General features: G+C 42.4%; 1 protein-coding gene across 3 annotated transcripts in view; it reads left to right on the plus strand.

Moving 5' to 3' along the window:
* The first annotated feature begins 15,087 nt into the window (after positions 1 to 15,087).
* The window catches only part of PTN (pleiotrophin), a 119,963-nt gene continuing 108,538 nt past the window's right edge, over positions 15,088 to 26,512 (plus strand). Inside the window, exon 1 of one of the 3 annotated variants that reach the window (XM_050918900.1) lies at positions 15,088 to 15,339. In XM_050918900.1, coding sequence (XP_050774857.1) covers positions 15,089 to 15,339 — 251 coding nt within the window. In that variant the 5' untranslated portion in view covers position 15,088. Of the gene's footprint in view, positions 15,340 to 15,928; positions 15,951 to 26,512 lie in introns of those variants that run through there. The other 2 variants (XM_050918908.1, XM_050918915.1) reach the window with 2 other exon arrangements.

The raw sequence follows: 26,512 nt of genomic DNA on the forward strand, positions 1-26,512 counted from the left end.
TGGGTTACATCCGTTTGAGATGGAGATATGAATGCTGCAGTAACTGCCAGGTCACCTGCACTCTGACTAACTGGAAGATCAGGCATCTCCTCACCACTCACATCCTCACTGCGGCCGGAAGGCTCACCGTGAACATTTGTGTCTATGTATCTCAGGAAAGCTCCTTCCTGCTTAGATACAAAAGCTTCCTTTGCTCTCTCTTTTTCTGAATGCTGCCCCAGAAGGGCGTTTTCTTCTTTCACTCTTGACTGCTGTTCTGTGCCAGCTATAGTGGCTCTCAACACTCAATTGAAGGGGACAATTAAGGAAGATGGGAGCAGGGTCTGAATGAGGGAAGATATCAGCGTCTTCAGGGCCTAACTGGCTCTAAGTGGGTTCAGGGAAGCTGCAGGAAACAGGAAGCTCCCTGAGAAGCTGGTGTTAATCAGTACAGGCTCCTGGGGGTGCTAGAGAGGTACATAAGAGGCTCCTCCTCCTCTCTCTCCCTGCAGCTCCTGCTGCTTTCTGTTATTCCCTTTCACCTTTTCTCCTGCTTGCCTGTTATGTCTCTTGTGCCCAGGGCCAGATCCAGGCACCAGCTAAGGAAGCAGGTGCTTGGGGTGGCTAATACAAAGGGGCGGCACGTCCGGGTCTTTGGCGGAAATTCGGCAGTGGATCCCTCGGTCCCTCTCGTCCTCTTTGAGCTGTCGCCAAAGTGCCACTGAAGAGGAAGAGAGGGCGTGAAGGACCTGCCGCTGAATGGTTGCCAAAGAATGAAGCGGCATGATTGACCTGCCACTGAAGTGCCGCCGATCGGCTTTTTTTTTTTATTTTTCTCTTCGCCGCTTAGGGCAGCAGAAAACCTGGAGCCGGCCCTGCTTGTGCCCTCCTTCCTTCAGCACAGCACTCTACCATCTGTGTGCATCTAGAGCAGAGAGAATACATATGAATCAGCAGCAGACACAATTTTCTACATTCTGGGTTCCAGTGGTGCCCCCCCACAGTCTGACACCTGAGGCTGCCGCCTCAGTTCGCCTTATAGTAAGGCCAGCCCTGTCTATTGGAGTGATCAAACTTTTAAATATGGTATATCCCCTTGCGGTTTACAGCTACAGTTGTCCCAGAGCTGTACTTCTGCCTTGTACAGACATCTTGTGCAGCCTCAGGCTTTTGCCTCATTGTGCAGCTCCCTTACTGCTTCTCAGTCTCCTTAATTAGCATGAAACATTCCATCATTCCAGCTTTTTGTCATTTGTCCTTATTAACTCACAGCAACAACACAAGCAAACAAAAGCAGGTGAATGCTGACAGCTACTATATGGAGGAACAGCTGTTGTTTCTCCTGTAGAGGAGAGTACTTCTGAGCTTTTGACCCAACCTCTTAGTCAATATTTGGGCCTTGCTGGGCTGTTTCTGATAGGAAGAGAAATTGATTATATGAAGCAGGTATATTCTTTGATGCAATCCTATTTATTTAGAAAGTACACAAAGTCCTGTTTCCCTGAACACACAGAACTAACCAGTTGGCAGTTTCTTTTCTTACTATTTCCAAGTCTGCCATTCCAGTGAGCTCTGTGCCCAAGAAGCTCAGTTCCTCTGGTCCCACTCAAGGCCATGCTCATGGCTATGTCTCTTGCTTTTAGCCTCGATCTCCACTACATACAAATACAAAAATTTGCTTCCTGCCTCTGCAATTAGGGAAACTCCTGTTAATTTACTCAGGTTAGTTTTTGCACAGGCCTCACCATGCTACGGATTGCTTTGGGCAGTAGCTTCTATTGTTTTCAGTTATCTCATTACATGAATGGGTGTAATTGCACCTTCTAATTAGAATGAAAGGAGGGTGCTCAGCACAATCATCAGGTTTTACCAAGTCTGTGATTGTCTTTGGATCAAACACTCACTTAATGGCAGCTATTAATGACTTCCAGCACATTACTATGGCAGGGCTGCATTAGGAGCTATAGAGGCTGCATTTTGGCTATTTGTACTGTGGAAATTTCATCACAAAGATATTTTCCTACTAAATTAGACATTGAATTGGCATTATTATTTGTATTACAGCAGCACTTAGAGCACCAAATGAGATCATGGTCCTACAGCTAGGTGCTGTATGAAGACATAGTAAGATAGAATCCATGCTCCAAAGAGCTGAGAGTCTAAATTGACTTTCCCCATTTTATTGATGGGAAACTGAAGCTCAGTGAAACTAAGGTTATATCAACACTGGGCTAGAAGGTGCAATTTCCATCTCGGGTAGCCAGACTTTATGTCTACACTACGGGGTTATTCTGATTTTACATAAACTGGTTTTGTAAAACAGGTTGTATAAAGTCGAGTACACGCGGCCACACTAAGCACATTAATTCGGTGGTGTGCGTCCATGGTCTGAGGCTAGCATCGATTTCTGGAGCGTTGCACTGTGGGTAGCTATCTCGCAGCTATTCCATAGTTCCCGCAGTCTCCCCCGCCCATTGGAATTCTGGGTTGAGACCCCAATGCATGATGGTGCAAAAACAGTGTCACAGGTGATTCTGGGTAAATGTCATCACTCATTCCTTCCTCCGTGAAACCAACGGGAGACAATCATTTCACGCCCTTTTTCCCTGGATTGCCCTGGGAGACACCATAGCACGGCAACCATGGAGCCTGTTCAGCTTATTTTTACTGTCACCGTATGTCTACTGGATGTTGCTAACAGACGCGGTACTGCAGCGCTACACAGCAGCATTAATTTGCCTTTGCAAGACAGCAGAGACGGTTATCAGTTGTTCTGTACAGTCTGCCATGCCATTGTAAATTGGAAATGAGATAACAGTTATCAGTCATTCAGTACCATCTCCTGCTGTCATGGGTGCCCTTGGCTGAGGTCGGCCGGGGGCACAAAGACAAAAATGAGAATGACTCCCCGAGTCAATCCCTCCTTTATGGTATCTAAAAATAGAGTCAGTCCTGCCTAGAATATGGTGCAAGTGTACTATAGAACCAGTTGTATCAGAGAACCAGAGAGCACAGCCGCTCCGTGTCAGATCCCGCAGAAATGATGAGCTACATGCCTTTTTAGGGAGTGCCCCTGCAACAACCCCTCCTGTTGCTTCCCTACTCCCCCAGCCCTCCTGGGCTACCGTTGCAGTGTCCCCCCATTTGTGTGATGAAGTAATAAAGAATGCAGGAATAAGAAACACTGACTTGTTAGTGAGATAAAATGAGGAGGAGGAAGCCTCCAGCTGCTATGATAGTCCAGGCAGGACATTAAATGGTGTGGGGGAGAGAAGCCCAGCATCCTGCTGCTATCATAGTCCAGGCAGTATAGAATGTTTTCTTTACACATGAAAGGGAGGGGGCTGATGGAGCTCAGCCCCCAGTTTCCAGCCATTCTGTACCATCTACTGGGAATGACCGGGAGTCATTCCTAATTTTACCCAGGAGCCCCCGGCCGACCTCACCTGAGGCCAGCCAGGAGCACTCACGGGATGATGACAAGGACGGCTATCAGTCCTTTTGTACGGTACCGTCTGCTACAGGGGAAGGGAAGGGAGAGGATGCTGCTGTTCACTGCCACTGCACCGTGTCTACCAGCAGCATGCAATAGACATACGGTGACATTGAAAAAAGTCAAGAAATAATTTTTTTCACTTTTCTTTCAGGCGGAGGAGGGGGTAAATTAACGAGCTATTTCCTGAACCACCCCGGACAATGTGTTTGACCATACAGGCACTGGGAGCTCAGCCAAGAATGCAAATACTTTTTGGAGACTGCTGGGGACTTTGGGATAGCTGGAGTCCTCAGTACCCCCTCCCTCCCTCCATGAGTGTCCATTTGATTCTTTGGCTTTCCGTTACGCTTGTCACGCAGCACTGTGCTGTGGACTCTGTATCATAGCGTGGAGATTATTTTAAAATGCTTTGGCATTTCGTCTTCTGTAACAGAGCTCTGATAGAACAGATTTGTCTCCCCATACAGCGGTCAGATCCAGTATCTCCTGTATGGTCCACGCTGGAGCTCTTTTTGGATTTGCGACTGCATCGCCACCCGTGCTGATCAGAGCTCCACGCTGGGCAAACAGGAAATTAAATTCAAAAGTTTGCGGGGCTTTTCCTGTTTACCTGGCCACTGCATCTGAGTTCAGATTGCTTTCCAGAGCAGTCACAGTGGTGCACTGTGGGATACTGCCCGGAAGCCAATACTGTCGATTTGCGGCCACACTAACCCTAATCCGACATGGCAATACTGATTTCAGCGCTACTCTTCTCGTCGGGGAGGAGTACAGAAACTGGTTTAAAGAGCCCTTTATATCGATATAAAGGGCCTCGTTGTGTGGACGGGTGCAGTGTTAAATCGGTTTAATGCTGCTAAAATCGGTTTAAACACGTAGTGTAGACCAGGCCTCTGATTGAGCTTGCACACTAAAAACAGAAACATAGCTGCGGCAGCACTAGGGCTAGCTGCCCTGAGTACAATCCCATCTGAGACCCTAGGGCATTTATTCAGGAGAGCTAGCCTGTCCCAGGCACATGTCGCCATGATGATGCTGCTAGTCTGAGTACGTCTGCATAAGCTGGAAATTGTAATTCCCAGCTCAATTGTAGACATGCCCTAAGTGACCTGTCCAAAGATACACTGGAAGTCTTTGGCAGAACCAAGAAATGAACTCAGGTTTTCTAGATGTCAGTTCCTGGCTTTAATCACAAGCCCATTTTACTTTCTCTGAGGAAAAGCTTCTCTCAGAGATGAAAATATAATATATTTACAATTATATAGCCCTTTTCATCTGAGAATATCAAATTATCATATAAACATTAACTAATTAAGCCTCACACCACCCCGCTGAAGTTGGTGAGTAGCATACTCATGTTACAGCTGACTAAACAGAGTTGTATGTGCCTCAATTGCTAGGACCCTAAATTCCAGTTCTCATCTCTGTCTACTTGATAACATGCCTGCAACCAGCAATCTAGGAGTTCTAGATGCTTAGCACTTCTGAAAATCAGGTCCATAGTGTCTCAGGTTTGGCACCCAAAAACTGACACCTACAATACATAGTCATTTAAAAAAAATAATTTTGACTTTAGCCTCTTTACCTCGGTTTCTCCATCTGTAAAGTGGGGACAAGAAAATTTATTAACCTTGTAGCTCTAGGTAGTGTAGCCCAGGTGATAGCACAGTGGACAATAGCACTCTGGAGAGCTGGCTTTCCCCATCTGTAAAATAGGGATAATGATACGGCTATCCTTTATAAAGTGTTTTGGCCTCTACTGATGAAAAGTACCATATAAGAGCTGTATATTATTATTATTATTATTATTAAAGTGCAATGTATTATAGCAACAATAGTTATAGTAACAATAGTTAAAGTTGCATTTCAGCTCCCATGTTAAGCCCCTTTTTTTCAGTTGGCCACAATGTGTGTACATATCTATGCTACAGTTGAGATAGAAAGTTTGCCGGAATGAACTGTTAGAAAAGCCAAGCCTGTGAAGAAGGCTTAGACTGAGGGTTTCATGATTTAGAATTACCCTTCTGTTATTAAACCAGACTCCAAGAAGAATGACATTTTCCCACTCTGAATATGTAGGGGTTTTTTTGGACTGGGGGGGGGGATGTTTTGACCAACTAATTTCATGCCAAACAAAAGCCACTGCACAAACATGTCTATACATTGCCAACACTTCTCTGATGGTTGGAGAATAACTATTAATAAGATCCTATGAATAACAATAAATCACACTTGGAGATTGAATCCATTAATACGTTTGCAAATTTCCTATTTGATCAACTGTTTGTAGGAATAGCTCTTACTGTCAGTATCACTTTAAGACAGTTCAAAACAGCATATCAGAAGAGGACACGAAGGGACCTGCTGACATTAAACAACCTTTTAATCCATTTATCAACATTCTCATCCTTCCCCATTCAAAGCAGCTAAACAATAACTATCAATAAAAGAAAATTAACTAATATGCAGAGCATATTAAAAGCCAATAATGCAATGTGACTGATTCTTCCAAACTCCTCTTTAAAGGCATCAGCAAGCCTCAGATTTTCTACATCCATGAACGAAAAGTAACTAGCTAGGTTATATTAATGTGAACATTTTATTAAATATCATCCTGCCTCAAGGCAGCTAACAGTATTCCCCAATACAATTCTTTTGTTGTTGTTTCTGTAGACTCTTGTTTGACAATGGTGCAATTTATATATATATGTATTATTTATGCTGTACTAACAGGACCAATATTAACATTGTAAACAGTCTGGCAAGGGGGAAAAACAAAAAGCTCAGTCTGCTTGTTTGGAAAGGTCTGCAGTGGAATATATTAATGTTTATCCAGAATTAATGGAAAGGGAATGGCCAGGAGGGATGAAAACAATAATTTATAGCTTGAAATAGAAATATGGTTGAATCCTTGTAGTGTTAAAGGATTTTTAAAAGTAAGTTACAGCAATGAGAATGTTGCTACTGAACTACAGTTTCATCTCTCCCTCTCAGAATCTGCAAACTCTTCAATACTACCTTATGAATAGGAGAATGTATTTTTATTAATAATAAGAATATTACATTTGAGTTTATAGGCCTCAGCCAAGGTTGGGCTCCCTTTGTGCTAGGCATTGTATATACAATGCTGCCCCAAAGAACATACAAATAAATTGCCAATAAAGCAAAAGACTCAGCATGAAAACCTGCTCCTTATTGATCGTTAGATAGAAAATATCAACGAGCAAGACCAGTAAAACCCCAAAGCGCACACAGGTCTAATCTCAGAACAAAGCAGGTCAAGGAAACTTGATCAGATAATCTCCTTGCTAAAATCTCACCAACCATACTTTAAAAAAGAATGGTAAACAAAATAATTGCCAAGTTCATCAATGTCAAGAGAGGGTTTCTTGAGCATAGGCCTAAATGTTGCTCACTTGACAGATACTGGGATCTGATATGCATGGGAAGATCTTTGCACTCACATATTACCTACCCCACTTAAGTTAATGAGGCTCCATGCAGGAATATAAGAACATAAGAATGGCCATACTGGGTCAGACCAAAGGTCTATCTAGCCCAATATCCTGTCTTCTGACAGTGGCCAATGCCAGGTGCCCCGGAGGGAATGAACATACCAGGTAATCATCAAGTGATCCATCCCCTGTCGCCCATTCCCAGACGCAAAACTCCAACTGTGCTGGTCTAATTTGCAAGATCAGAACCTATATTTCTACTGGTTGTGAAGATGCTGGGCTTGACTCTTCTTTCACTTACATTAGTTTTACACTTGTGTAGCTGCATTGATTTCCCTGAATTTACATTTGATTTACACTAGCCTGACAAAGAAGAAAATTATCCCAGCTGAGTGAATGTGAAGAAGGAAGAACCAAAGAGAATATCAAAGTGAAGGGGAGGAGGAAACTGATGAATAAAAAATAGGGAGACATAATGAAGTAAAAAAGATTATTGCTATATTTTAAAAAATTAAATGTACAGTACTGCCAACCCAAAGTGCTAAAAAAGCATGAGATAAAAAATCATGGACTGGTTTAACAATCTTTAAATTTTAAAAAGTAATACATTTTGGGTCTTTTTACTTACCCTCAGGTTTCTGAGCCTCTTAGAGTTTACATTTCAAACTTTTCCCTGCAATCAGGAGGACTAGAAACTTACTTTCTTTAAAATGAAACATGAGCATCTTGTGTAATCACCTGACTCTGGAAGCTGGGGCTTAAAGAAAAAAACCCCTCATATCATGAGGCTTTATGATAACAATGCGAGAATTGGCAATACTTCATTTAGCATGGAGTGATATCTTACTTGACTTGCTGTCAGTGGTATGCACAATATTTATATGGCAGTAAATGTATATTTACTAGTCCTACTGACCTACTCACAGCAGTAAAACTAAGCATGTGCATTAGTGTTTGCAGGATTGGCACTTTAGTGTGTATATTGAAATGCTGTGTTTATATGTTAATCAATTTATCCAGTGTACCCTGTCTGGGTCATTGAGAGTCCTCCGTGTTACAATTGAGATACAAGAGCAGAACAGCAGATGTTACTGCTGCTTGCATTTCACCTGTTAAGTGGATAACAGAGCAGATCAGAAAACTGAAATTTTCCTGTGAGAAATTTTGAATATCACTATTCAAAAACAATTTTTTTCAAATATTTTCCTCCTAGAAGTTTCAAAACAGTTCAGAATGGCAATGTTTGGTTTGATTTGGCTTAAGATGTCATTTTTGTTGCTTTAAACCAAAAAATAAAACAAAACAAAACATTTTAAGTTGAAACAAAACAAAACTTGTTGTTTTGAATCAGTACTTGACCATAACATAGCAATTTGTTTTAGTTTTTACAAACTTCAAAGCTGAAATGAAATACGATTTTTAAAATGAAAATGAAATGAAAAATTTTGTTTAATTTCAAAATGGTGAATTGAAACAAACTTTTTTTTTGTTTTGACATTTCATATTGGAAAAATAGCAAATTTTTTTGCCAGAATTGACAATTTCCCATGACATTTTTCAATTTCTATGAAACTGTGTTATTCAGCAGGAGCATTTACTTGATGAGAAATTTCAGACAGTGCATAACTAGACCTTTCTCTCCAGGAGTGTCATTCCAGCACATCTCTCCAGTACAAACTAAGAAAATGTTAAACTAAATAACATGTATGCACAAGAGCAACTTTACGCAGGTGAGCAGTAGCCCAATTGAAGAAAATGGAATTAAGTCAAATGTGTTGTTACACATAAGTATAAATGTTTGCAGAATTGAGGCCTAAGATTGATACTCAAGGGTATTAAATGTGTGGGGTTTTGTTGTGAAGCACTTAGCACACTGTTGGGTGCTTTAAAATAATAATATTGTATTTGCAGTTTCTTGGTTTACATTCTTCACCAATATGCCTGGAAACTGAGTTTTAATGAGTGGATCACTTTTAAACTACAGTTTAGGATTCAAATGGTTATTGTTTTTTAAACCACATCATTTTCCCCCTATTCTAATTACAGGGCTGATAGTTTCTGTGACAATATGTATGCCATTGTGCAGGCTTAATATAAAGCTAGTCTGAGAAGAAACACAACTCAGAAGCAGTTGATTCCAGTGTTCAATACATCTACTAAATAATTCAATATCACTAATGGAAGTCTGATCTTAGTGGAGAAGCAAGCTTCTGTGGGCACTCATTGCTGGTTTTGGCAGCCAGACTCTGGAGAACAACAATGGAGCAAAAGGTGAAAAAATCTTTAACTGTTCTTGTGTTCTCTTTTCTGCTTTCCCAGAATTTTATTATTTCTTCCTGGTGAAGGCTGCAGCTGAGAGCTGAGGGAGTGATAGAAAGAAATTGATATTTACAGTATGTCTGAAACAAACAAAGAAAATTCAAACCAAGCTGACCTATTGACTGGCATGTGTTTTTGTTTGGTTTTAGAAATGCACTGCAACTTTCTGCTAAGTGATGGGGGCAAAGGCAATGAAACATTTATTGGGGGCAAATTGCACAAGGTATTGCCTCCAAATTTCATACTCAAGTTTTAGGCTTAGAATTTTCTAAGAAGGTGAGGTGCCCAATTCTCATTGAAAGTCTGAGAGTTGGGTGCCTAACTCCTATTAGCACCTTTGGAATTCCTTGCCTAGAGGTACTAAGCATCCCCAACTCCAATGTAAGTCAAAGGGAGCTGAGGGTGCACTCAACACCTTACAAAGGAAAATAATCAGCAAGATGAATTCTAATATGAAAGGGCTTCTATTTTTAGGCACACTCAAGATTCCCAATCCCAATCATCTTTAGGAAAACCCATCCCTTCCAAAAATACTGTGAACATCAGCTGGTGGAAATATTTGGGTTCATTTACTGGTGCATTACCATTGTGCATCAACAGTCAAAAAAATCTATATAACTTGTTCCCTTAATCTTTGCTCTTTTCCTTTCTAAAAGGAGCAGTGTTCATCACTCTTCTTTACCTCTTGGAGACACTGTTTCAGGCAGTGAAGAGGCTACTCAAAAGTAAAGGTTTGACCCCTGTAGCTGCTAACCCATTCTTTATCTTGTTTTTAACTAATCTAAAATGGATATCTACAAACAAACCATAAGGGAAAAGATTTAAAACCTAGCCAGAGATAGCAGGGTTCTCTAGCAACCTATAAGCAAGATGTCCTTTTTAGTTAAATTTAGATTCCTTGTGTGTCTAGACCAGATTATTAACAACCAAGGGCTGCCTTTCAGTATAGAGATTTGTATCCTTCACTTGTTACCCAGACTTAACTCTTTGTCTTTATGTCCCCCTTTCCATTATCCAAGAAGACTATCTAGATGTAGGAAATAAACCATTGTTTGGGATGGGCAAAATAATAAGAGACAAGATGGTGAAGCAGAACTTGGCAGAATCCACTGGCTGCATCTAATGAGGAGAATATTTTTGCACCAGTTAACTGGTCAGACTATATCTTCCATGGTTCCTTATTACTATTCTTCTCCATGCTGTCCTGTTGATTCTGTCCCATCTTGCTTTAAGTAAGTTGGGAGGCCCACTTCACTAGTTGTGAGACCGTCTAGAAAGTCACTTGTCATAGTCCTATTAATGTCAAAGGTGTCAAACATTGTAGGCTCTTTGGAGCAGGAATGTGTCTTACTAATGTTTATACAGTGCATAGCACAATCAAATCTTGTACTCAGTTGGCACCTCCTAGGTGCTATTGTGCTACAAATAATATTAACAATAAAAACACACATATTACTTAACTTTCCAGAATTGAGGTGCTTTCATTTTTGATTAGAGTTCCTTCAGATCCTAATTCATTTACCGTTGAACAAATGCATAATTGTATATACCAGTGGTCCCCAACCTTTTCATCTGGCGGGCGCCAGATGAAGGATCGCTGAGGTGCTGGAGCACCTGCTGAAATGCCGCCGAATTTCGGCGGCATTTCAGTGGCGACACCTCTCGATGCTGCTGCTTGCCGTCGACAAGTGACGTCATCGAGAGGTGTCCCCGCCGAAATTCAGGAGCGACGCCTCTCTATGACGTCATTTGTCGATGGCAAGTGGCATCATCGAGAGGTGTCTCTGCCAAAATTCGGGGGCGACGCCTCTCAATGACATCACTTGTTGGCGACAAGCGTTGTCATCGAGAGGCGTCCCCGCCAAAATGCTGCTGAAATTTGGCGGCATTTCGGTGGGTGCTCTCCCGGGGTCCAGGATGCGGGCGCATTAAGATGCTCCCACGGGCGCAACCACTAGTGTATACAATTGAGTCTTTAGCCTTTCCAAATCCTAATGCAAGTCACATCACAAGATTAGAATTTGGTTCAATGTGTGTGTGTGGTGAGGGAGGTACCAGGGATTGCTGTAACTGGGGAAAAGTGTCAGCTGAAACTGTTTTACAGTGGAAAATTGGGTTTTCAACACAAAGAAAATTTTAATGGAAAGTGACTGCTTTCTGCGGAAAGTTTCTCTCTCTTTCAAAAAACTTTAAAAACCTCAGTTTTCTTTTTTTCAACAAAAAAATTGAAATTTTCGGCACGGGAAACATAATTTTGACCTGCACTATGTCTCAATTTTCTCTTTAGCCCACAGAAAAATGTACAAGCAATATTCTTCCCTTGTCTCACTAATCTGCTCCAACCTCATTCTTCATCCAGAGCACACAGTTTTGGTGGCAATCAGATGAACATATTTTAAGGCCAAAGATGTCAAACATTCTAGGCTATGGTGCAGGGAATGTCACTTACTATGTTTGTACAGTGCTTAACACAATAGGGTCCAACTCTCAGGTGGAGCACTCCAGGGACCGTGCAAGTCAGCTACTGTCATAAACAGATAGCTAAGGGTTAATGTCTCTTTCACCTATAAAAGGGTTAACAAACAGTGACCTGAAACACCTGACCAGAGGACCAATCAGGAAACAAGACTTTTTCAAATCTGGGTGGAGGGAAGTTTTGGGTGTGAGTCCTTTGTTCTTGGCCTGTTCTCTTTCTGGGCTCTGAGAGTGACCATAGGAATCTCCAGGCTTTCAAATCTTCTGTTTCCAAGTTGTAAGTACAAGGATAGTAAGACAATAGGTTTATATTGTATTTTTGTATTTACATGTGTGTAGTTGCTGGAATGTTTTAAATTGTATTCTTTTTGGATAAGGCTGTTTATTCATTTTTTCTTTTAAGCAATTGACACTGTACATTGTCATCTTGATACAGAGACCTATTTTATGTCTTTTTTCTTTCTTTTTATATAAAGCTTTCTTTTTAAGACCTGTTGGATTTTTTTTTAGTGGGGGCTCAAGGGGATTGAGTCTGCAGCTCACCAGGGAATTGGTGGGAGGAAGAAGACAGGGGGAAGAGAAAATCTCTTTGTGTTAGATTTACTAAGCCTGACTTTGCATACCCTCTGGGTGAGGGGAGAGAGAGATTTGATCTTTCGGTACTTGTGTTTCAAGGACTTGAAGCAGGGAATATCCTAGAATACCCCTGGCAGGGAAATCTGGGAGGAGGTAAAGAGGGGGAAGGGAAGTGGGTTATTCCCCTTTGTAGTGAGACTCAGGGCATCTGAGTCTTGGGGTCCCCCAGGGAAGGTTTTGGGGAGACCAGAGTGAGCCAGACACTGGAGTTCTCTGGCTGGTGGCAGCGATATCAGATCCAAGCTGGTAATTAAGTTTGGAGGTTTCATGCTAGCTTCTCATGTTCTGAACTCCAAGGTTCAGATCTGAGTAGGAAAGTTATGACAGCTACTAAGTATCCCTCTTTATTGTTGTGTGGGTTGCATAATTTTCATCCCATAAGAAGGAAGTAGATTTCTCACTGCAATCCTGGCCATTTGACTCCAGAGAATCCTGGCTTATGTTGCTAGCCCAGCTGCTAGAGATACCTGTTCTATCTGAACCCATCTACTATTTTGTGTTGATGATCAAAGTTGTTTGTCTTCAGTGACATTGCTATCATTAAATCCCACTGTGGCTGTGTGATGAAAGCAAAGGAAGAAATGGAAGGGATTAGTTTACTTCACCCAGAAAGAATCCAGGTGGGTGCAATTATCCAGTCTGGGATTTACTGTACAGTGCCTTTTATTGTCACAGGTGGAAGGTGTGAGATGATGCAATATACACTTTTGCCAGGCAAAGGATTTTCTTAGCTAATTTCTCTGGAAACAGGAGAACCTGAACTGGATTTCTGCACTAACTTGGAATAGGAGCCAAAATGTATGACCCCAGAAAGACGACCAAACCCCCAAATGCTGTGTGCCTTTATAGCCAAGAAATAGTCTCACTCTAGGGTTTAGAAACAAGACAGAATCTGCCTGACTTTAGAATGTCAGCTACATTTTTAATTAAATTGGCAATTGGGGAGCATTCTCATTTAACAAATGCAATGAAGCTAAAAGTGGGGAAAGCCTGCCTCTAAAGTGAAAGCTTTTATGTAATTCCAGCAGTCAACAGAACTAGAAGCTATGAAATTCCATTAAAAAAAGTTGTTTTGTGATATTTTCAGCCTAACTGGAAATTAAAAGTACCAAACTTCTTTTTCTTTCAATGTTTCCAGCCCAATTCTGGACAGTCAAGAGTTTCAAATAAACTTGGATTCTAAGCCCAGTTAACTTAAAGATTCTTCTTGACTTTCATGGGGTTTGGATCAGGCCCATAGTGCTAACAAGTGAAATAATTCTTTGTGTCTGAAATTTCTGACATTTGTTCATGGTTTGTTCAACGATTTAGATGTTGGCATAGAAAGTACGCTTATTAAGTTTGCGGACGATACCAAACTGGGAGGGATTGCAACTGCTTTGGAGGACAGGGTCAAAATTCAAAATGATCTGGACAAATTGGAGAAATGGTCTGAGGTAAACAGGATGAAGTTCAATAAAGATAAATGCAAAGTGCTCCACCTAGGAAGGAACAATCAGTTTCACACATACAGAATGGGAAGAGACTGTCTAGGAAGGAGTATGGCAGAAAGAGATCTAGGGGTCATAGTAGACCACAAGCTTAATATGAGTCAACAGAGTGATACTGTTGCAAAAAAAGCAAACATGATTCTGGGATGCATTAACAGGTGTGTTGTAAACAAGACACGAGAAGTCATTCTTCCGCTTTACTCTGCGCTGGTTAGGCCTCAACTGGAGTATTGTGTCCAGTTCTGGGCACCGCATTTCAAGAAAGATGTGGAGAAATTGGAGAGGGTCCAGAGAAGAGCAACAAGAGTGATTAAAGGTCTTGAGAACATGACCTATGAAGGAAGGCTGAAAGAATTGAGTTTGTTTAGTTTGGAAAAGAGAAGAGTGAGAGGGCACATGATAGCAGTTTTCAGGTATCTAAAAGGGTGTCATCAGGAGGAGGGAGAAAACTTGTTCACCTTAGCCTCCAATGATAGAACAAGAAGCAATGGGCTTAAACTGCAGCAAGGGAGATTTAGGTTGGACATTAGGAAAAAATTCCTAACTGTCAGGGTAGTTAAACACTGGAATAGATTGCCTAGGGAACTTGTGGAATCTCCATCTCTGGAGACATTTAAGAGTAGGTTAGATAAATGTCTATTAGGGATGGTCTAGACAGTATTTGGTCCTGCCATGAGGGCAGGGGACTGGACTCGATGACCTCTCGAGGTCCCTTCCAGTCCTAGAGTCTATGAGTCTATGGTTACCTGGGACGTCAATGCGAATCTCCCACGCGCTGTGGCTGACAGTGAATCCACGCTAGTCGTCTCGGCTCCTTACGTGTGCGCATTGCAAACAGGATCATAGATTCAATCGGATTTTTTTTTTAAATAAGTTACCTGGCACAGGGGTTCGCAGACATTAGCCCTCCAGACCCAGTACATTATGGTGCTGACACTGCCTCGGCAAGTAACAGAAAGTGGGGAAACTGTCACCATCAGACGAGGGTTCTGTAGAGCTTCTCTTTCCCAACAAAGCTTTACTCTTTGCTGACCAGAGCCCCAGTGCATACAACATATGAAATTGCAGAGGAGGGATGCTACCCTGCAGCTTCCTTTTCTTAGCAGGAACCGAGGAACTCAAATCCTGCACCTCTCCAGGTCCTACCCCCTCTCCCATTCCTCTGCCTTCCTCCAGTCCCGGGGCGCGAGACTGCCCCTGGAGTGACCTGCTTTTAATCAGCTTCCCAAGCAGATCACATGAGTGCAAAGTGCCCTCTCGCGCTCTGCCTCCCTCCTCTCCCGCTCGCAGTCTGCGCGCGAGTGAGTCCAAGCGAGGAGCGGCGAGTTCCCTGCCTCGAGCAGCCCAATCTCGGCGAGCCCATCCCAGCCGGAGGGGGGAAGCGAGGAGCCCCCAGATCCAGCCCGAAAGAGACGGCTCGGCCCGGCGCTCCCAGGCAGCCAAGCCCACAGCCCACGGCAGCTGGGCCGACACCTCCACGTACGTCCAAGTGGGATTGCTGGGGCTGGGGCGCGCGTGTCAGAGGGTCGCGCCCGAGGCGCTTTCTTCCGCGGCGGGACGGCGCGGACACGCGTGCAGCGGCCGCCTGGCCAGGGGCTGGGCTCCTGCGCGGGGCCTCTCTGGGTAGCAACTCGCGGGGAGGGAGCTGAGCGGGGCCGCGGAGTGCATCGCCCTGGGCATTGCTGGGGGTCTCCTCTCGCACCCCCCCGGACCAGCTGGTGTCGAACACCGCTGCCCCCCGGGACGTGGTGGCCGAGGAGCTCTGGACTCGCCCAAGGGACCCAAAGAGAAACAGTCTGGTGCCTGGCTGCCTCTGCAGGCTGCTGCCTTCCAGGCTGCGGGGCGGCCGCCGAGGATTACTCTGAAGGCTAATAGGATAATGGAGCAGTTCCCTGCTCTCAGCTCAGCGCGGATTTAAGGCTCGGTTTAGCCACTTTGTCATAACTTGGCAAGAAAGGCTGGCGGTGGCGGATCAATATGTGGCAGTATTGAAAAGCTAAGAGGCAGGAGGGGGAACTTTACACAGTATAAAGAAAAAAAAAGTCAGTGTCTGCGAGCAGAAAGTGTGCTCAAGAGGAAGGCCAGAAGTCTGCACCTAGGGTAGGCAACCTGCTATGGATGTCCCTCTTACCTGGGGTGCCACAGGGATCAGTTTTCTGTCCGGTGCTGTTCAATATCTTCATCAATGATTTAGATCATGGCATACAGACTAGAGTACACTTATAAAGTTTGTGGACAATACCAAGCTGGGAGGGGGTGCAAGTTCTTTGGAGGATAGGATTATAATTCAAAATGATCTGGACAAACTGGAGGAATGGTCTGACATAAATCGAATGAAATTCAAAAAGGACAAATGCAAAGTGCTCCACTTAGGAAAGAACAATCAGTTGCACACATACAAAATGGGAAATCACTGCCTAGGAAGGAGAACTGTGGAAAGGGATCTGGGGGTTACAGTGGACCACAAACTAAATATGAGTCAAAAGTGTTACACTGTTGCAAAAAAAGCAAACTTAATTTTGGGATGTATTAGTAGGAGTGTTGTAAGCAAGACAAGAGAAGTAATTCTTCCTCTCTACTCTGTACTGATTAGATCTCAACTGGAGTATTGTGTCCAGTTCTGGGCACCACATTTCAGGAAAGATGTGGACAAATTGGAGAAAGTCCAGAGAAGAGCAACAAAAATGATTAAAGGTCTAGAAAACATGACCTGTGAGGGAAGATTGAAAAAATTGGGTTTCTTTAGCCTGGAAAAGAGAAGACTGAGAGAGGACATAACAATAGTTTTCAAGTACATAAAAGGTTGTTACAAAGAGGAGGGAGAAAAAATGTTCTTCTTAACCTCTGAGAATCAGACAAGAAGCAATGGGCTTAAATTGCAGCAAGGGAGGTTTAGGTTGGACATTAGGAAAAACTTCCTAACTGTCAAGGTGGTTAAACACTGGAATAAATTGCCTACAGCAGTTGTGGAATCTCCACTGGGGATTTTTAAGAGCAGGTTAGACAAACACCTGTCAGAGATGGTCTAGTAATACCTAGTCCTGCCATGAGTGCAGGGCACTGGCCTAGATGACCTCACAAGGTCCCTTCCAGCCTTATGGTTCTAAGGTGCCAGCAATGTTTTCACTTTGATCCCAGAGACTTAGGGCCAAACTCTATGCTCTGATAAGCACATAACGCTGTTTAACTGTAATGGGGGTTAACCTGCTTATCCTAGAGTAATATTTGACTCTTACTTTACTGCCGCTAAAATAAGTAACTCCAACAGGTGCTGATGGATCAATTATAGAATTGTTATTGCTAGTTTGTTTTGAATCTTGTTTTAAAGGCCTCGGGGGGAGGAGTTGGGAAAACTGGGCCAAACTCTGCTGCCGGTGAAACTAGTGTAAATACAAAGTAACACCGTTGACTTCTAAGTGAGAGAATAACTTATCCCATTGAGTTTAGAGATAATTCTGCTGATATATCATATTGGTTTCTGTCATTTATTTGTTTTCCTTATATATATTAGGGCTATTTACATGCAAAGGGAATCTTTTCACTTCATTAAAAGTTCATCTGCTCCTGTTGCTTGCTCTCTACCTGAGGTCACACTTCTCAGTTTTTGATATCACAAGGAGATGAATGAATAATACGTTTGTGGAATGTTCTAAAGCTTAAATTCCACCAGGAATTAAGCCTCCTGTGACCTTGTCTGCTTGGTCTTGTTTATAAGCAGTGTGGAATTGTATATATTATGCTTTTCCCCTATGCAATACCCTTACAACTGTGGCCAGAGGAGTGGGTTCTAACTAGATCCTGCTTACTTTAAATCAGAGGAGCAAGTGGAAGGACATTTTAGCCAAAGGTTCTTCAGCTCTGAAACTTGCTACCTTTCCATTGTTCCATCACAGCTTCAGTTTGGTATTGTTCTGAGCCTGTTGCAAAGTTCAGCTTTTGAGGTAGCTAATGGATTGAGGGAACAGGTATGCTTGTAGGTGCAGGCTATTCTAAGGAGACAGTTGTTTTTATGTACCTTTTGAATGTTGCATGATAGCTGCTGTACAATGGGAGTTTTTATCATCTATTGTAAACACCTCATCTCCCCCCACAAACAACACTGAAATATCAATCAACAGAAATGATCCAAAGGGAAACTTTCCCCCAGAAAAGGTAATATGTAATTTGTGACATGGTAAAGTTGTTTATTTGTTGTTGTAAGTTTGACGAAGGGAAAAGGAAAAGTTATCCAGCTAGAAGAAAAAAGCTGTGCATAACTTAATGACCATCTATATGGGCAAGTATGTGTGAAGGGACAAGTAGAAAGTTGGTGTCTCTCTGGACTAAGTTCCTTAGTAATTGGGACCTTATCCAGCACTCACTGAAGAAAAAGAAAAGACTCCCTTTGTCTTTAGTGGGCTTTGAAGCAGGCACTTGGACAGAAGGGTGGGAGGGAAATTTGTCACTGGCTTCAGTTTGTGTCTTTTACAAAGGGATACATTTTTTGTTTGTTTTTATTTTAGTCAGTAGCATCTTCCTTCCCTCTACGGTAAATAGTACAGACAAGGGAGGCCTTCATCACTAATGTGGGCACTTTCTTGGTTGACTTGTGGAAGGTGCTGTCTGACTTCCAGCAGCGTCACCTCCACCAAATTATGTCACAGCTAGATCTGATCTCCCTTCTCTTAGGGTACGTCTACACTACAGGATAAATTCGAATTAGCTTAAACCAATTTTATAAAACAGATATTATAAAGTCGATTGTGCGCGTCCACACTAGGCACATTAATTCGGTGGTGTGCGTCCGTGGTCCGAGGCTAGCGTCGATTTCTGGAGCGGTGCACTGTGGGTAGCTACTGTAAAAGAATGAGGCCAATAACGTCGATTTGCGTCCACACTAACCCTAAATCGATATAGTAATATCGATTTTAGTGTTACTCCTCTCGTTTTGTAAGAGTACAGAAATCGATTTAAAGAGCCCTTTAAATCGATATAAAGAGCAGTGTAGTGTGGACGGGTGCAGCGTTAAATCGATTTAACGCTGTTAAAATCAGTTTAGCAGCGTAGTGTGGACCAGGCCTTAGTCTTGCCGGAGTTTGTTAGATTGAAGTACTCTCAGAAAAGAACTGTCCTTTCTGCGTGAGCTCTGAAAACGTACTGATTTGACACACACACTGTTATATTTTAAAACATTTGTGCAGTGCCTTAGTGGGGTTGTCACTTACAGAGCATTACAATGCAACGCTGAGTTACTGTGGATGGAACTTGCTTTCCTCATGAACCTTATCTTCCTCCACAGGCCGTCTCCCTTGCATATATTCTCCATAAACTTGTGGTGTTTTCTATGGGAGCAGGTCTGTGACTAACAGTGTAATCTCCACTTCAATATTTGCGGCCTTTTGCTGACTGGTGCATCAAAAGCATTTTTCTCTTAGAGGTTTCATTTCAGGGCTTTAACTGAGGAAATCTATATATGTGTCAAGCCTCTTCATAATAAACCATTTAAAATGCTGTCCTGGGATCAAACCAGGTCACTGTAACACATACACACTGCTCTTCATATGCTTAGAGTGACCTACACTTGGTCAATCCATATACCTAGTATAGTTGTCTCTGATTTATCCTCTTTGGACTGCCTTGTTCACAGGGAGTTTATGTTGCAAATTATTCACAATTCTTGGCATGCTGAGCAGCCTCAAACTTAAACTGCAGCCTCATTTTCCATCCAATCAATTCCACACTTTCATGTGTCCGAGTTTCCATGGTGCCATCAAGCTTCTAGCTAGATATTGACATCTGACAGCGGGAATATCATTCTGTGTTGCTGTGTATATTTAGTGAAACTGTCAGAGCCATTTAGAGGGTGTGCATTTCTAATTTATATCCATAGCCTCATATCATTAGTTAGTGCTTGTTAAGCCTTGCCTAATAGCCCTGGTTACATAGTCAACAGCAACAGTGAACTTCAGATATGGCTTAGGCAACAGACGTTTTGAGATAAGCAGAAGGACCCATATTTTAGGTTAGTTTGGGCAATTTAGCATCATGTGGGCACAAAGGATAACATTTTAAAAAAAATGCCAAAGTCCCTGATGGCTGCTATCACGTAGATATTTTTGAAAATCTTCTCAACTATGGCTTTCTGAATGTTAGTACATAGAGTGTTCCTTCTCTGTAGAGCTGTTTAGGTTGAAGTAGGGAAGTATGTATTGTAAGATATTTAAAGTGGATTTCAGAGGGCTTGGGAGGAGCCAGAATGCAAGAGTTTTATTTCAACTGAAGTCTTATATAAAAAACTTTATTCAGAGTAAGCCCAAAATGAGGTCAAAAAGTACAGGGGTGAGCTATGCAGGGCTAGCGCAAGGATGTTTCGTGCCCTAGGCAAAACTTTCACCTTGCACCATCCCAGAGCCCCTGCCCTGAGGCGCCCCCCCGCAGCAGCTCCCCACACTCCGCCCTGAGGCACCCTCCCGTGCCCCAGCTCACCCCTGCTCCACCTCCACCCCGAGCACGCTGTCGCTGCTTCACTTCTCCTGCCTACCAGGCTTGCGGTGCCTAAACTGATTGGTGCCGCAAGCCTGGGAGGCAGGAAAAGTGAAGCAGCAATGGCGTGCTTGGGGAGAAGGCGGAGCAGGGGTGAGCTGTTTCACTTCTCCGGCCTCCCAGGCTTGCGGTGCAAATCAGCTTAGGCGCTGCAAGCCTGGTAGCTGGGAGAAGTGAAGCAGCGACAGCGTGCTCGGGGAGGAGGCGGAGCCGTGGTGAGCTGGGGTGGGGAGTTCCCCTGAGTGCCGCCCCCTCACCTTACTTGCTGCAGGCAGCCCTCTCCGCGCTTCCCTGCCCCAGCTCCCTCCGCCTAAAAGCCGGCGGCAACTGGCATGGCCGAAGATCCGGCCACTGCAGCCACTGCCAAAGAAAATGCCGCGGTCGCCTAAATGGTTGCACTGGCCCTAGAGCTATGGTATGTAAAATGTGCCTTTTAGTAAAATAACCGCCCATATCAATTTGCCCATTATTACTATAGAAATATTGTTAGTCTGGCTTACAAGGTGGCAGTGGTCAAACAATCTGTTAGAAGCAATAGCTCTCATAGTGACATAAACTTTGTGAGGAGAGAGAGATCTATTCTAGTTACTTGTGCCAGCAGCAGTCCCAGCAGTGCATTGTCCACCACCAAGTGCCTAGTAACTGAGTGGAAAGTGGAGGATGTCTCAGGAAATACAGTGCAACCAAAGCCACCAGGCACTAGAGGTGGATTTGTTAACCACAAAATGATGGAATTAGTATTTTAGCAGCATAGAATAAATTGCTAACATTCATTCATCATAGTCTTTAGATTAATTATAGAACAGTTTCCCGCAATTAATTTTTTATTTCTTTCCAAATGTAATAAGTAATATAGGGCATTAGACCATCAAGACCAGGAGAGTCTTCTCCACCATAACCAGTGTCCTGTTCCCCTATCTGCCATGAGCATTGCACTGACGGCTGATAGTGGAATTGTCGCTGTTTCATTCTTAACAATTTTAAATGATTTAGAAATAATCGTTATTTTTCACTACTAGAAAGTAATAATGACTTCAGATGAAGACTAAGTACTGTTAGCAGAAGTAGACAAACTCTTAGAAAATGAGAACCTGATTTTATATAAAGGCACCCACCATTATTAGTACATGCGCTAATAACAAAGAATGAAGGAGGAGATATTCAGATAAACAGCAGAATTGTATTTAAACATTTACCACTAGACAGTGGCTGCTTGTGAACATAGAATATCATTGTGGGGTCTCAAACAATCATTATAATTGGGGTCAGTAGCATGGCTAGGGCAGTGGGTTTCAAGCTGAAGGTAACTACATTTGGATTTTTTAGATGAGCAGTGTAAACATTTGATCTTGTATGAAGCTGAGGTGGTACCCAATGTGACGTCATCATCATCTTTGATCCCAGCATCTTTACTATGAGAATTACCTAGCTAATGAAGTAATAGTTGGCAATCTGTATGGAATCTGCTGTTTATATTTTTATTAGCTCTGAGTTGGCAGAGAAGCTGCTTCTGTAGTGTCCGATTCATTAGTGTATTTCAGTCGTTCTCAAGTTTCAAGTGCCTTTTCAGTATGGAAAAGGTAAAGTTCCTCTTGGTGCCAACACTTTTTTATAGCCAGTACTGAGGATGTATAACCTTGATGTCATAAGACTTGTTCAGTGCACTGAAGTGTTCAGCAGTGTCTTACCCTTGAGTAATAGAAAGGACTGAAGTCTGGAAGTACAAAGAGCAATGAAACAGCTCTGCAGCCTGAGCCTCATAAACACAGGCCAACTGTGGGTGTCCAGTTGGTGTGTAGACATAGCCTCAGTGTACATTTTGGAACAGAGGTTAGGCTCCCCTCCAAGGTCTGACTGCTTTCTAAGGGACAGAATCTACCTCTGATCCCCACATAAATTCCAGAACTCAGTGAGGTCCTGGGGTAATGGGGTGAGGAGGCGGCAAAACATGTAATCCTGTTCTTCATCATGTTATCCAGGTGCAGGGTGGGATGAGAAGAAGGAAGAGGGGGAATTATCAAATATAGACAAAAGACACACAGTGCAATGGTTGTGGAAATCAGCATACAACATCTCATTACTTGATTTAAAATAAAACTCCTAAATCTGTCTAAGCCACCCAAAAGCTTGGTCAGTTCAATTTCAAGCAATGATAGGCATCATGCTTTTTATAGTGAGCCCTGTCTTGTGTTTTGGTTTTGTTCATCTTAGTGTTAGGAACACTTTGAGATTACTTTGCCCACCTGTTGTTTTAAGATGATCTCCAGACGCATCAAAGTCGGGTAGCATTTAAACTGTGCAATAATCACACAGACTGGGTTTTATATCTTTCATACTTCAGATATTCTGAAGTGCTATAGAACACAATTAATTAGATGCTGGTTGCACAGTGAAAATCTAGGAGCCACCATACACTCAGCAATAATGGGACATTATTATTACTTCTATTGCAGAAGTACCCTAAAGATGCTAGTTACTGCGCAAACATATATGGAGATACAAACCCTGGCCTCAAACCTTTAAAATCTAAAATGACAAAAAAACAGTTGAAAAGAGTAAAAAAAAAAGCTACAATATACAAAGTTATTGGAGTCATGACACATATCTTAGTTCCACAACACACAAAATACATATAGATAAGGATATGTGTGTGTGAAGAGTCCCAAGCTGCCCCTCTGCCCAGACATTCTTTCTTAGAATTCCCTGACCCTGGTTTGTTAAGCAGGGCATGTTGTTCATTATACACACACTAGGTTTATCATAGAATCTTTTTCAGACAGTGCCATGGTATCTTTATCTCCCATTTATCACATTAGAAATGAAACATGAAGGGATTTGGGAATAATGTCTTCCCAGAAGGATGGCATCTCTAATAATTCAATGCCTTCCTAGCGGTATCACAGCACTGCAGAGTCGGCACTGGGTACAACTATATATCCTGCTCTGGGGCACTTGAACTAAGAACCTCTGGTTCAGTGTCAATATGGCTACCAACACTCATTCAGAATTATTCCCCACTCCCCTCCCTGGTAGAAATAAATATTAATCTAGGACCAAATCCTGTAGTTCTTACTCAGGCAAAGCTCTCATTGAAGTAAGGGTAAGCTTTGCCTGAGCAAGGACAGCAGAAGTCAGACCATAATTCTGAAAGAACACCTTTCCCCTTTGTTTTATTCAAAATAAGTTACGATTGTAATAGTGCTTCATAGCTTGATAGCAAACAGGGAAAATGCCATTCTGGCACCCTTACTTTGTAATGCAAATTGTCCCATTAATTGCAATGGGACTACTTACAAAGTGAGGTACAACTCAGAGTGAATACAACTATCAGAATCTTGTCCTAACTAAAGAAATGCTTCCATTCCTGTTCTCCATTATGCTGATTGGACAGAAATGGTCTCTCTCTTCAGTTAGAATCATAAGAAATACTAATCCAGAAACTGTCTTTGCTCAAATAAAAAGAAATATTATTCGCTTCTTACTTTGCCTGCCCAGCATGGTTTTTCCTTTGCTTTTCCAGGAAAAGGCTGCATTTGCCATCCTAGTGAATCAGCTTCCCTTCTGGTGTTGGGGAAAGGCCTCTGAGATGCTCTGATTGCCTCCCAGTGGCTTGTGCTATCTGACTGGCTTGTTTGTTTGGATTGCTGCATTCCCAGAGGTCACAATGATGTTTTTGTTTGTGTGTGAGTTTCTTGCTTCTATGAGTAGCCTACCCAGGTGCAGCTGAGCATACAATGGGATGGAAGAAGAAAAAATCTACTACTACAGTTTCCCTCCAAGCCAATGGCTATAATTTTCAGTGCCTTTAGAGGCATTCAAAGGCAGAGAAAGATTTGATTCAGGGAGTCTCATTGCATCATGCTTGCCTAATCTTTATTTTGCAACATAGTCTTTTTGGTCCATATTTTTTGTCTAACTTGTGTGTTGTCAGATGTTTTTGCTAATCTTCATAAGAGACATTTGCTTAAGTAAAGTGATTACTTGGCAGACATTGTTTTTCCATTGCTTATAGAGTGTTCCTTTGCTGTTGGTAAGTAATACACTCTTCATTATGGGATCCATTCTAGTCTCACTTATGCAGTAGGGAGGGGAAACCACTAGGGAGCCATTACAATTCCTTGATTCTCTGGCCAACTTTATATAGGCCACACCCTGGCAGAGTTTACAGGCGACTGGGGGTTGCTGTAAAATCTGCCAGCTGGTAACAAGTCCAGCGAGATCATCTCTCAGCTGTGGATTGCAACAAGGAGAATGAACTGCATTGAGTATGGGGTGGTGTAGCAGGTGACTCTGTGCCTAATGGGAACTTCCCCAAGCTCCAAGAATATCCAGCTGTGGGGGAAGAAGAGGGGTGGCTCCCTTTGTGCCACTGGACCTGTATGTTTATTTTGAGTTTGTTCTAAGTTTTGCACTAAAGCAGTGATTCTCAAACTTTTGCAATGGTGACCCCTTTCACACAGCAAGCCTCTGAGTATGACCTCCCTTATAAATCAAAAACACTTTTTTTATTTAACACTATTAGAAACTGGGGTGCTGGAACAATTTTTACAGTCTGGATGCTGAGAGCCATTGAACCAAACTGTAAACCCTGTATATAATGGAAACCACTTCAAGCCAGGGGGTGTGGCAGCACCCACGGCACTCCTAGTACCAGCACCTACGATTATAAATGGTGAAGGCAAAGCAGGGTTTGGGGTGGAGGCTGACAGCTTGTGATTCCTCACATAATAACCTTGCGACCCCCTGAGGGGTCACAGCCCCCAGTTTGAGAACCCTTGTACTAAAATTTCCTGGATGTATAACAGATGGTTGTAGGTGTTTGTGGCCACACTTTAATCCAAACACACTGATTAAGATAAAACAATAAGATAAGTTTATTAACTACGGAAAGATATGTTTTAAGTGATTAAAGTCATGATGCATAAAAATCAGGATTGGTTACAAAAGAAAATAAAAGAGTAAAACACAAGCTAATAACTTAACAAGTTTACAGAATTCAAAGTGAATGTTTTCCTCTCCATACACTGCAGTAAGTTTCACAGGCTGGGTCTCCTTTCAGCTTGAGACCCCTCTCCCTTAGTTCAGTGTCCTTCAGTTATTCACTGATGTCACGAGCAGAAAGATGGGAAGAGGAGTGGAGTCAAGCCTTTTCTTCCCTCTTTATGATTCAACTTCTTGTGCCAGCAACATCCTGCTGAATCATAGTGACAAAACAGTCTCATGTGGACATGAGGTTTGGACCATCCCTGTGATGGAATGTAAATTTCTTGTTTACACCTTCCCTCTGCTGGTGAATGGGTTCTTAAGCATGTGATAGTCCTTTGGCACCTGATTGGAGTGTGACTTTGTCTCTGAAAAATGGGTTTGGGCCTGCTTTTCTTAACCTTAGAGAATGTTATAACAATGTTATACAATAGACTCTTGTAGCTTTTCATACAGTGTTGTCATACACGTTTTACCAGGACAATAACATTCAGCAGTTTGACTTTTCAAATGATGCTTCACAGGGCATGCTTTATGGAAAATTTATCATAGTCTTGCAAAAGTGGTGAACATAATGGTATAGACTGTCACAATAATATATAAATAGATATAGCTAGATAGATACATACACACACACACCCCTACCACAGAAATTCCTGTGATAAATTTCAGAGCAATGAGATAAATGAATTTATCATCGACTTTTGATTGCCTGACTTACTATCTCCCCCTAGACTTATTCTAGCATTCCAAACCTCACAGTAGCTTCCAGTGGTCCATTTATTTAAAAAATTTAATCTGTCAGAGAAATATTTTCCTCTTCTCCCTGTAAATGTGGATTTTCCTTCCTCCCCCACTCTAGAATTTTGTCTGTCCATAGGTGACTTACAACTTTTCTACATCTAAAAATGTCATGATTAAGTCTGATATATCACACTCCTACAGGGAATGGGATAAAAGCAGGATCGTTATACCGATATCAGGTAGAGATTCCCAGCTTTCCAGTGTGATCAATATTTGCTTCTAGCCCTGAAAGGGGCTGAAATGCTACACTTAAAGGTGGCATGTGTTCAGTACAGCTGGTTGAAATTAGAAAAATAAATGGGAACATTTCAAAGTCTGTGATTTTTTTTTCTCCTTTTTTTTTCATATGATGG

This window comes from Gopherus flavomarginatus, chromosome 1, assembly GCF_025201925.1.
Source record: "Gopherus flavomarginatus isolate rGopFla2 chromosome 1, rGopFla2.mat.asm, whole genome shotgun sequence".
Taxonomy (NCBI): Eukaryota; Metazoa; Chordata; order Testudines; family Testudinidae; genus Gopherus; species Gopherus flavomarginatus.